This window comes from Choloepus didactylus, chromosome 23 (genome assembly GCF_015220235.1).
Source record: "Choloepus didactylus isolate mChoDid1 chromosome 23, mChoDid1.pri, whole genome shotgun sequence".
In the NCBI taxonomy this organism is placed as follows: domain Eukaryota; kingdom Metazoa; phylum Chordata; class Mammalia; order Pilosa; family Megalonychidae; genus Choloepus; species Choloepus didactylus.
In genome coordinates, this window is record NC_051329.1 from 11,859,811 (window position 1) to 11,872,756 (window position 12,946).

A 12,946-nucleotide genomic window follows, 5' to 3' on the forward strand; every position below is an offset into this window, starting at 1 on the left:
AGGATTTACAGAGACAAAACTGTCATCTAAATCTAAAATGGTGGGGCTTAAACGATGCCAGTGAAAATAAGACAAACCAGTTTTCCCGGCTCAACCACCACAGCTCTGTTCGCCACTCGGTGGTGGGGAGCAGCTCTTCGCTATGGCCACCGCCCCCAGGAGCCCCATGCACACGGAAGAATTAGGCTTTAATGAGTACTCAGGAAAAGGCATCTGGGATTAGTACAGCCGGATGATGGGATGGCTCTGATCAGACCATTCCACAGAGTAGCATTCCACAGCACATTTGCAAAAGGAAAAGAAATCCCCACTGAAGTCTGGGCAGCATCTGCCAGACCTTTCCCAGGCAGGAAAGGGAAGTCCTTTAATCTTCTGCCGCTAAAAGACATTGCCCTAAGCAGTCTTACTCTTTACCAATAGGAAATTAGAACTCAGCAAGGTACAAAAGCCTTTCTCTCTTCAAAAAGGACAGAAAAGAGAGTGTGTGTTTAGCACCAAGTGTTAACTAAGAGACTCACCCAGTTTGATGTGGACCTTGTCCGTGGAGAGGATCCCAGAAGGGTACTGGTTAGTGGTGGGAGGCGGCGTGAGCCCTGTGTTGGCCGGGGACGCATCCCGTGGGTAGCAGACAGCCTCGATGAGGTTTAGCTGCCCATTTCGCTTCACCTTGTGACCCAGGCCGTACACGAACACTCGTGCCCACGGTGCCTTATACAGGGAGGAGCTGGGGAGGAGGGTAGAGTGTCAGCAGAGACCCCAGCCACACACAGCCAGGGAGAGTCAACAATGCTTTGTGATGAAATGTAAGTTAAAGAAGAACTGGGCAGAAGCCACTCCTACCTCCTTTTAGAATTTCATTAGGTCATTTGTTATAAAGAATAAGTTCCTAAACATGGAAATGTGTGAAGAATTGCAAGCTATTTTAAAATATGGCATTAAAGATTTAAAACAATTTGAGTATTTTCCTCTGTTAATTTCGCCAGAATCCATTTAGCTTCTCTCCCCATCACCAACTTCTTGAGAACGGGCAACTTACTCTTTGCGGAATCCAGACTGACTTTCTTTGCAAGACACAACAACAAAAGCTGCCCCAGGGAAATTAACATCCATGTTGACTTTGGACTCGGAAACTGGGAATTCTTCAGAGGGGAACTGCTCCGGTGCTGTCTGCAAAGAGACATTTAATAAGGAAAGCCACAGGCTGAACACAAGGGAGAGCATTTCATCATCTCATTTCAGAAAGCAAAAGGCAACAGCCAGAGCACATGTAGTAGTAAGTTCAGAAGGACAAAAGAGCCCTTCAGGAGGAAGGAAACCACAGATGGGATGAGGCAGAAAAGCTTCGAAGGAAGGGAAATCAGTGGGGAATTGGGGGAGAAAGGAATATAATTTTTAGCAAGTCAATAAGAATTCTAATTAAAAATTGTAACCATATTTCAGGGACATCAGCACTTTAGCCTTTTACCTGCAGGAAAGAGCATATCTGTTTGGTCAGCTCCAAAAGGCTCTCCTCGCCCTGGTGCAGGGTCCGTGTGATGGCCACGTTAAGCCATTCTCGCACGGCCTGGGAGTTTCCCTGGTAAAAGAGGTCTGTGGCGGAGCAGCTCTGGGACTGGATGCAATGCTGCAGAGACTGGGCCAGGAGGACAGAGCTGGAGCTGATGGTGCCATCTGTAGACAGGAGAGAAACCACAACATTTGGAAGAATCAAAGCAGCCAGGGGCTGTGACATCCTAAGTAACAACAACAAATCAACAACTCACCCAGGGACCACTGACATTACCAACCAGATCCTCAGGGAGGAATTCTGGAGATCTGGGGCTTTTAAACTTTTGTGTTCTTTTTAGCAGCAAAATCATTTCCTCAAATAAAATCTTAAGTAGAACCCCAAGTCTGTTAAGCAGACCAAAGTGTTGCTGGCTGGATCCGGGAGTCCCGGACCCTGACGCATTCAACTGCCCTGGCTCACCCTGAGGCTGCACTGAGAAACTGTTAAGGGGGACTAAGAGCAGAGTTTGTAAAGCAACATATTAGGTCATCAAGGAAAAGTTTTTTACAGAAATACTTTAAGGTTTTCCAGGCATATCTCTAAGCCTCTTAAGTTCCTGGAGCTAGCAGAGTCCAGGTACTGAAATGGAGATGGAGTGCACCTATGCGCGCGCGCACACACGCACACACGCACACACACACGCACACACACACACACTGGCTGGGACTCCATGGCTGCGAGCTTGGAGGCAACTACCCAAAATTTAGCCTGGGCTTAAGACTGCTGCTTGCAAGCTGACTTCAGAGAGTCCCGCCTGCCTTTTCACCACTTACTCCCATCTTAGTTGCCAGGACATGGTGGAGGCTGAGGTGTCAGAGGCAAGACTCAGACTGGGCTAAGGGCAGATGAATCATTTAGCACTCACCAGGGAAGCAAACACACGGCAGGGGCCCTCATCCCCACGCACCCCAAGCTTAACAGAGACACACAAGCTGGGCCATTTACACAGCTCTACCTGGAGCTATAGTGATCTAATGGGTCTGCTCTGGAGGAGTTTAATAACAGGAACATTTTTTCTTTACAGTGCCAAACAGAACATCTGTGGCAAGAGTACAATGACTAGACTTTGTTATACTTCATTTTCCTTAATCCACAATTAGTTTGGGAAGCTCAATGAATGCTTAAAAGATTAATGACTATAGTAACTAATACTCTTACATTTTTCAAACAGTGAGAAAGAATTGCCAAGGCAACCCCAGTGTTTCAGTACAGTTTATCTATATTAGCCTAGAGGTATTGTGCTCAAACTTGTCTCTTGTCTTCTTCTTCACATGGAGAGTTAACTAAGCACAGATCCTACCTGGGACCTGGATCACTCTCAGGGGCTGATTTCTGCAATGACAGTATCAAGGTCATAATTTACCTGGGAGGGGAGGGGCGAGGAACTGATTGGACAGCAGCTGCAGGTGCTCCAGGGTAATGTCCCGGACGGCAGGGATGTGGAAGAGGCGGGTAAACAGGTGAGGCAGCTTGGGGGCGAAGATATTGAGCAGGGCCATGCGGCAGTATAGCCTGGCCAGCGCAGCCTCGCAGCGCAGCAGCTCTCTGCAAGGGAAAAGCGGGTGAGACACCCAGGACCCGCAGCTGCACCAGGCTGCAAGTTCCTGAAGGAAAAGGACCACAGCTCAGGTCTCTCTTCCAGCCCCATGTGCTGAACCCTAGGTGAGACACTTTTGGGTTTTAAACCAAAAGCCACATTTAGGAATGTCTGATTTTTCCCAACTCAAAAATCACTGTGGAAAGAGAAATAAAAACGTGCGTCCACACAAAACTTGAGCATGTATGTTCAGAGTAGGAGCATTATTCAAAAAAGCCCCAAAATGGAGACAACCCAGATGTCCACTAACTGATGGATGAATAAATAAAATGTGGCATGTCTATACAAAGGAGTATCATTCAGCAACAAAGAGAAATCAGGTACTGAGCCATGCCACAATATGGATGAAACTTGAAAACACTATACCAAGTGAAAGAAGACACAAAAGGCTACATACTGTATGATTCCATTTACATGAAATGTCAGAATAAGCAAATCCATAGAGACAGAAAGCAGCAGAGCAGTGGTGGCTGCGGGCTGGCGGGGACAGGAAAATGGGGGAGTGGCTGCTAATGGGTACAGGGTTTACTTTTAGGGTAAAGAAATGGTCTAAAATTGTGGGGATGATTGCACAACTTTGTGAATATATGAAAAACCAGTGAATTGTACACTTTAAAGGGTGAATTTCATGGTATATAGATTATATCCCAATAAGCTGTTATAAAAAATCACTGTGGTCAAAACATGTAACAGCTCAAAAGTAGCAATGAATTTATGAAGTGATCAGCATTCACTTTGGAAAACAGCTCATTAGTGACTAAGGAGGACTCACTTAGAACTGCATTTCTTGGTGAAGAACCTAATCTAGCCAATGATAAGCATAAGGGATGCTCCCTGGATTTTATTAGGTGATCAACGTAATGAAAAAATGTCCTAGCAGTAAGAACTTAACTAAAAGGGCAACTTAGAAGCAGCCTTGCAGTTTCTATGAATTCTAGGTCCAAATGCACTCTCTAGCCAGTGGGGTCACATAGACTGCCTACTGACCCAAATTAAAGTTAATGCTGCTGGTTCATAACTCAGATTTGGACTTAATAGCAATTAAAGAAACAACCATTCAACATGTAACCCTTGAAGAGTTTTTAAACATATGAAACAAACATAAAAAGACAGCCAAAAGCCATATTTTAAAGTGATTTCTTTCTCATCTACACTGATTTGTAAAGGTCTCAGGTCATAATTAAAAACAAACCAACCCCACCTACCTCCTCCCTCCTTGGGAGTCCTGTTCTGACTGCATTATCAAAGCACATAAGGACCCTGGCAGCAAAAAAAAAAAAATGAGGTCTGAACATGAAAGCTGAAAACCTTCCAGTCCTCCACAAAGCACCCCCTTCAGATTTCACAGGCGAAAGCCGGAGCCGGCAGGGAGGAGGCTGTAAAGAGATCGTACTGGGGCGGTCTGGCATTCGGCCCCTGTTCACATCCTCTGATGCGAAGCCTTGGAAGCCATTGCTGGAATCCTTCTGCTCCTTTATTTACAAAATCTTCTCTGAAACCCATGAGGGTGCTTTCAGGGCAGAGTACACCACTAATGAAAATTCGGGCTAGGACCAGAAATGCACTCTCTGAATTGATCAACAAACCGCCTGGTGTGTTCTGTGGTTCTCCCAAATGCAGAGACCACTGCATTAATACTCAGTAAATGCCCTGTGCTCACAGCCTGACTGCAGCCCCACAAAGCACTTTCTCACCCTTCAGCGCAAGGACTAGTCAACAGTCAACAGATTTCACCCATCGGAGACACTTGATTAAAATATGACTGAAAGACTTAGTAAATAAAGCTTTAAACACTTTGACAGCATCATTTTGACATTCAAGCACAGACATTTGGTGGTCATTTCAACAAATATTTTGGGCTTACAATGTGTGCCAGGACCCAAATTAGGCACTGGGGGTAGAGCAAAGAAGACAAAGTCCCTGCTTTTAGGAAGCTTATATTCTAGAGGGAGGCGATGTAAAATAAATAAATTTTAAAATATCAATCAAACGTATCATGTCCTGGAAGAGAATTAAAAAGCAGTGTTATGACAGCAAGTGACTGGGTGGGCACTCTAGATTGGACAGTGAGGTAAGTGCTTTTTGAAGAGGTGACACGTTCATCACAATCTAAATGACAAGAAGGAGACAGTCATGCAAAGCTCAGGGCAAAGGGATTCTAGGCAGAGAGAACAGCACACAGAGGCTCGAAAGAGGAAACCAGCTGGTGTGCGAGACGAACAGAAACGCCAGTATTGCCGAAGGAGAGTACATGAGAGGCAAATGGGAAGGTGATGTCGGAGAAGCAAACAGGGCCAGATCCTGTAGGGATTTGTAAGCAGGTTATGGGTCTGAATCTACTCCAAAGGCAGTGGAATTGATGTCTAGACTAGTGGTGGAAATGGAGAGAAATGGACAGATGAGGGAAAGTTTTAGAGGTAGCGTCAATAAAATTTGCTTATAGATTACATGTGGTGAGAAAAAAGGAAAACTACTACATGAATGGTACTGCCCCTTATAGATTATGATAAGACTAGTGATGGAGTTTCAGGGAAAAAAATTCTGGAATTCTACTTCACATCCTGCATTTTAAGGTGCCTATTAGACTATTTGTGAGCAAAGGTCAAGAAAAACGTCTCGTCATCTATGTCAGAACTGCTTTGGGTTAATCTGCTTCTGTTCTGGGATTCTGGCAAACACAGAAGGTCAGCAGGATTACGAGACACGTGGCTTGTGATAAACATGACCCCAACTGGCAAGCTGCACCTGGGCTGGGAGAACTGTGAACAGAGACACTCTTGGTGGGAAGCCACAGCATCGAGGCCTTCCTGTGCGCTGTGACTCTTGTAACTGGGCATGTTTCTTGCCAGAAGCTATGCCTGTAGGGCTGCTACAAGAGACACTGGCTCCTATTTGGGACATGGGGCTGCTCTGCCACCATGTGCAATTTGCTGTGTCAAGTCTCCCTCAGGCCTTGCGTGTGTGTCAGAGAACAGCCCCTGAACTTCTGTGTGGAGGCCTGGGAGGACTCCCGCTGAGAAGCACGCATGACAATGCCCTGCAGCGTGCCAGGATTCCTGTCCCTGGGCCTTTTTAAGTGAAGCTAATGCCAAGTGTAGCCTGTTTTGGTCTTGAGAATTTGATTGTCTAATTGAGCTTAAACCACCCAAATGGGGCAATGCAATATCCAAGTGGAGACAGCAAGGAGGCAGCTGGATGCATGTGTCTGATTTCCAGTGAGAGATCAAAATGCAAGTTAATGAGTTGGTTCAAAATTGACAACATAAAGAGAAACGGATGAACACCATGAAAAACAGTTTATGGAGACCTTTTATCAGAGAACTCTATTTATTATGTTTTCCTTTGAACCGTTGCCAGAAACAATTCACAGGGGAATCAGTAATGGTGCATGTGAGGGAATTTTGCTGCATCTTTAGGTTTTAAACCACTGAGGGCAGGCACAGGCCTTCAGCATTGTACAGAACTCTGCACAGTACTAGGCACAAAGGGGTCTTGAGGAACACCTGATTAGCCTAACAGAAATGAGCTGGCTGCGCTCACCATCCCTTTTATTAATCTCTTCCTGATTTGCCTTGCTCTTGTAACTTTTCCACCCTCTTCAAATCTCCAGCCGCCCTCAGTCTCCACAGTCCTGGCAGAAAAGTGCATGTGGCATGGGTCAAATGATACTAGCTTCCCCAACTTTTCTTCCCTACTCCTCCAATTTCACTGTTATCTTTACTAACTGCCTTCTCTCCCTCTAACTCTTAGCTTCGAAGGAAACACATCCTGCCTTTTTGTCAAGGGCAAATGGTACATGTGGTGAGACACAGCAGATGGATGGCTGTGACCCAGGGGCAGAAGGGCTCAAGTCTACCTGTGAATCTGAAGGTTGGTGTTGTCCAGGGTGACCAGCCCATTGGTGGCAGTCCTGCGGTAGCCTGCGGGGGGCCTTTCCAGCATGTCAATGGGATACCAGTATCGAACCAGCACACCTTCACTTCGGAGGTACGTTTCCACCTGTACCAGTTCATTCACCTACAATAGTAAAAGAAAATGTCTTTGTTGTCCTGAGCTTTTGACTTTTGTTTCTAAGTTCAGAAACAGGTTTTAAATCCACCTTTTAGATTTTATGCTTGAAATTTGCATCCAACTGCTATTTCATGGCCATTACAATGTAAATGAGTTGTCAGGGAATTCACAAAACATTTTTAAAACACATGCTACAAGAAAAATTTAAACTATACTATGTACTTTTCTGGGCAAAGCACAAAATAATAAACATTGAGAATTAACAAATTCTTAAATATAAATGTTAGTTAATTACTTAATACAAAGATCAAAAGACCAGTTATAAAAAAAGTCACTTCAAATCAATCAAAATGGAAAAAGAAAAGTATAGGCTAAACAAGCAGACACTATATCAATAAATTCTAGTTTCATGCCACTGATGAAGTCTAGAAGTGCAAAGACATTGGGTCCATACTGCCATACTGATGGTGTGTTTTAGTAATTCCACACCAGATGGCAAACTTTAATTGTTACAAGATATTGGCCTTCCATGTAATCATGAGTTAGGAATTTAAAGACAATAGAGCTATCTTTCAGTAATACTTCAACACACATTGTTGCCAAGTAAAATTTATGTTCATTGTTTTTACATCAATAATTTTCTAAAAGCAGGAAACCTTTCTGATAATTCTATTTCATTGCTAGGAAAATAAAAAGTAAGCTCATGCATATGCATTCTGGATTCAAATACTAATGTAATTCTTAGGAACTATTAAAACAAAGGGAATCAAATTACTTGAGAAATAGTAGACTTATTTAACAAAATTCCTACTTTTCTCGGTTTTACTTTTACACATTTCTATTGCTGAAGAGTATCACCACTAACAAATTTTCTGATTATAAGAGCCAGAAGTTTGTTATCAAAGGGCAGTGGAAGATTAACATTATCATTGATGTGATTTTCTATTTGAAAGTTCACTCAGTCAACCATCAATCAATAGCCCTGCTAAAAATTTAATCACAGAAATTAAGTTCTACCAAAAAGGAATTAGCTGAGGATTTAAGTTTTTAAAAGTTAAATTTCAAAACATTTATGGTACCTAACATTATCTGTATCTCTATCTCTAGATAGATACCAAAGCTTATATCTAAGTAGTGATAGATACTTCTTCATCAAAGATGGTTAGGTCTGATCCATATATTACTTCATTAGTTTTTTTGTTTTTTCTCCTTCAAACGTGGGACTCTTCTGAAAGACAAGGATGTGCATGCAACCTTATGGTCATGTAGTCATGGTTTTTAAACAGAACCCTTTTTTTCCCCCCAAAAAAAGAAAGCTACCGCTTTCCCCTCTCGCCTTCCGTCCTGTTCCTTCTTCCTTCTCAAATCCTTGCTGAGCACTGAGAGGGCTCTACGAAATGGAGAAGAAAACTACTGATCTAGTGTAATATACTCATTTTACAGAGAGGGAAACAGGCAGACAGAATCAGTGAGATGATGTGATTCAAATCACAAAACTATTCTTTGATTTGTGCCTGTGTAACAATCAGGACAATGACAGATCACTGACTCATCAAGGACAAGGGGAGAGCTTTCCCTCGGAACTTGGGGAGATGCGATGTGGGGCCGCTGGAGGATACTGCTAGAGGTGGCCTGGTCTCAAATGGTTGGCTGCCCTGAGACTTCAGAGCTTATAATCCGTCGCAGGTCCTGACCTTGGTCTGTGGGAAAATCTTGGTGAGTCATTTGTCATGACAACACTTTTGCTTGGTTTCTTTCTCCCTAACTTGCAGGGTAACCTATCTGTGTACTCACTTTTCAGGTACTTAGAGCCTGGGGATGCAAGTCTCAGTATACATAAAAGGGCTTATTAATCTGGAAGGTTGTTCACTCACTGAATCAACATCTAAGACGACTCCGTGAAGCCCAAAAGTTTTCAGCATCCCTCGGATGGCAAATTTTGGCAGAGCAGTTCCGACAGTACTGCTGGCGATGTTATTGCTGTCTGGAGAGCGGGTTACGACTGTGAGACCTAAGCAGGGTAGAGGGAAAAGCTTGTTCAGGAGTCAGTACTACTATCACCTTGGAACTCTATATTTTAGGGTCTAAGTTGGCTCTTACAGCATCTAACAATACCCTCAGTTTAGTTATAATCAAAATGCAACACAGCTCAGTCTGGAAAGTAACACAACAAAATGTTGTAACAACTTTATACAATTCAACAATAAAAAGACAAATAATCCAATTTAAAAATGGGCAAAGGATATGAATAAATACTTTGCCAAAGAGAAATGAAAAAGATACACTTGAAAAGGTGCTCAACTTCATTAGTCATCAGGGAAATGCAAGTCAAAACCATAAAGAGATACCACTTCACACCCACTAGGAAGGCTATAATTTAAAAAACAGAAAATAACAAGTATAGGTGAGAATGAGGAAAAGTTCAAAACCTGTACATTGCTAGCGGGAATGTAAAATAGTGCAGCTGCTTTGGAAAACAGTCTGGTGATTCTTTAAAAAGTTAAACATAGATTTACCATAGGACCCAGCAAATTCACTCTTACATGTATATCCAAGAGAAATGAAATCATACGTCCACCCAAAGCTTTGTCCATGATTGTTCATAGCAACAATATTAATAAGAGTCCCAAATGTCTATCAGCAGCTGAACGGATAAACAAAATGCGGGATATCCATATAATAGAATACTATTCAGCCAAAAAAGGAACAAAGTTCTGATCCATGCTATAACATGGATGAACCTTGAAGACATCATGTTAAGTGAAAGCAGCTGGTCACAAAAGGCCACACATTCTATGGTTCCATTTATATGAAATGTCTAGAACAGGCAAGTCCATAGAGACAGAAAGGAGATTAGTGGGTGCCAGGGGCTGGGGGAGGAAGGAATGGGGAGAGACTGCTAACGGGACCAGGGCTTCCTTTTGGGGAGACGAAAGTTTCCTGGAGTTAGATGGTGGTAATGGCTTGGTGGTTGCACAACTTAGTGAAATTTTAAAACTCACTGAATTGTACACTTTAAAAGGGTGAATCTTATGGTGTATGAATTATATGTCCAAAAAGAAAAAAAAAAAAGGTAAAGTTAATATATATTCCTGTTTCCTGCATGTGGTAGTCTGATATTTTTGTGAAGTCATCTGGTACATGTAATACTGAATGGTTTTGAATTCTTTTTTGTGCTTTTCTGTATTTTCCTCATTTTCCAAAATGTGTAATACATTTTTATTCAAAAGAATGCACACATTCTAATAAAATTCTAAAAAGCACAATAAAACCACACAGATCTGTTTTATGAGCTCAGTAGCCAGGACTGAGCCTGAGAGGCCCATCTGGGCTCCTTGGACCATGCCCCACCTCACTTCCCTCCTCACACATCTGCCCTGCCCCCCGCTCATGCTAGGGGAATGCAGGAGGGGCCCCCAGATGCCAAACATCTACTTTCTGCCCCATCAGGAAGCTTTAGGGCTTCACATGGAAGAGCCTGGATAAGAATGCGGAAAGGAACCCTAATAAACCCTGTCTCAGGCCAAGTCATCCCAGAGTAAGAAGAGTCACCCTAGGAGAGTCAGCGACTGCTTAGCTCAAACCTATGCTCGGGAAAACTCAACTTCTCATATCATAGGAAATTTCATAGATGAAGGAGGAAAGCAAAACCTTTTCGAACTTTATCAATTGTGAACTTGTTTGCTTCATCTTTAATGTCTTCGATGGTGGGAAGATACAGGTCTCTTGGGATGCCACCATTCTCCTCGTACAGAAATTCAACAGTCTGCCTGGCTATGTCCACCATGCCTGAAAAAAGACAACAGCACTGGGTAACTCTCCAAAGGGTACACAGTCTTCTCATCAACCATGACATTGACTTAGATCTACCATGGAAAGATACCAGAATCTTTCAAACATGGGTTGTGAGACTACGTAACCTTTTGGGGAAGGTAATTATGCAGTGTTTATCAAGTTTAAAATGCTCTCTGACTCAGTGTTCTATTTCTAGGAATCTCTCAGATTTCTCTCACAGAAACACAAGGAGAAGCGTGCAAAGGTACATGCCAGGAACACTCAATGCAGCCCTGTTGGTAAATACTAACAGCATTAATCCCACTAGAGTGCGTAAGCTCTGTGGGAGAAGGGACCATCTCTCTCTTGTTCACAGCAGACTCCTAATTCCCTACCATAGGACCTAACATCCGGGAGCCATCTGTTAAATGCATGAAACAATAAGTGAGTGAATCAGCAACTGAGTGAATGTGACAGAAACAGAGACCCCCAACTTTGAAAACAAAGGAACTGCTTCAAGGTGGATGGCAAGTAAATTCAAAATCACTGAAAAAGTGAGAATTGTCTGAAAACAAGTTAAGGTCTATTCTGCAGTCTGAAAACACACACACACAAAGGGTATTTTCTTTCAGATATTGAGAATGGAAGGAGAGGCACATATTATGTCTAGGAACTACTGCTGATCAGGTCATGTTGCGCCTTTGCTCAACACAATGGCTTCCATCTTTAGTCGAATAGAATCCAAAGTCCTTACCAAGGCAGATGCTTCTCCTGGCTCCCTTCCCCTCACCCACTCCTCGGCTACGCTGGCTTCGCCTTATTGCTGTCCCCTGAGCAACCCAAGGGCAGTCCCACCTCGGGATCTTCCTGATACTGCTCCCTCCTGAAACTCTTAAGAGGGAGGGGATGGGAGGGGTGTGCAGGGGAGCGGAGGGGAGGGAGAAAGGAGAATATTCTCAGCCCTGGGATTTGGGTCAGCAGCTGAAACAGGGCTCTGATAAGGAGTTCAGCAGGATGCAATCACAACCCATTGGAGGATGTGTGGCAATTCCCACAGGTGGTGTGTAAACCGAAACATTCCACTGTTACACATCTTAGCTTTGGAGACAGGACTGCATGAAGGACTCAGATATATAAATATACAAGCTGTTTAGTTCTGGCACCAATATGAGAAAAAAGATTACACATGTATGACTGGAATTTGCAGTCTCAGCACATACACTGGCCCAAACATAAAGGTCTTTTTGTGGCTTTTCTTTTTCCTGGGTCCTGTCTCCGTCAGGACAAAAGTTAAAAGAGGAGAAAGACTGTAGGCACAGGGACAAAAGCTAAACCTGTTACACCATCTCTGACTGCCACAATAATGACAGAAAACCCAAACCAATGTTCCACTGGAAACAGCAGCTATCTACTGGGAGAAGGCATTTCTGCATCTCAAAACGAAGGTGTTCTGCAAGATGAGGAAAAGCCTTAAACAGAAACAAGCTATCTGCATTTAAGACTCACTAGCAATCTGTTGCTTGAGATCAAACTTTGGATTATTCTTCACCAGACAAATCGTGAAGATCCTAGGAGGCCAGCGGGAGAAAAATCTCACCATCATCACCATCATAGTCACATGAAGAAGAGATGCTCCTTACGTGTCAGGCTCTGTTTTAGGAACTTTACCTTATTAACTCATTTATTTCTCATATAACACATAGGTGGTTACCATCATTAATCCCAATTCAAAGAAGAGGAAAGCCAGAGAAGTTAAGTAACTTGCTAAGGTCACACAGCTGGTAAATAGCACAGCTGTAATTTGAACCCAGACAGTCTGACGTCAGAGACCCAAATGTTAGCTGCTAGGCCATACAACTTCCCATTATAATCACCCCAGCTTCAAACCAGCAGCCCATCAACTCAAAACACTGAGTTAAATTCACAAACAAATAAAAACCTAGCAACAAAAGCAAAAGACTACAGTTGCAGTTCAATAAAGGTCCAGGTAGAAGACACCTGATTTACATCTGATT

The 12,946-nt window shown here is 43.1% G+C and overlaps 1 protein-coding gene across 5 annotated transcripts in view; it reads right to left on the bottom strand.

Annotated features, from left to right (window-relative positions):
* HECTD4 (HECT domain E3 ubiquitin protein ligase 4) overlaps positions 1–12,946 on the bottom strand; it is a 220,630-nt gene that overhangs the window by 38,583 nt on the left and 169,101 nt on the right. For all 5 annotated transcript variants that reach the window (XM_037816632.1, XM_037816631.1, XM_037816630.1 and 2 more), the window contains 7 exons: positions 10,809–10,946; positions 9,032–9,168; positions 7,003–7,163; positions 2,913–3,094; positions 1,466–1,671; positions 1,037–1,167; positions 519–724 (listed from right to left, as the gene is read on the bottom strand). In XM_037816632.1, the coding sequence (XP_037672560.1) occupies positions 519–724; positions 1,037–1,167; positions 1,466–1,671; positions 2,913–3,094; positions 7,003–7,163; positions 9,032–9,168; positions 10,809–10,946 (1,161 nt within the window). The remainder of the gene's footprint in view (positions 1–518; positions 725–1,036; positions 1,168–1,465; positions 1,672–2,912; positions 3,095–7,002; positions 7,164–9,031; positions 9,169–10,808; positions 10,947–12,946) is intronic.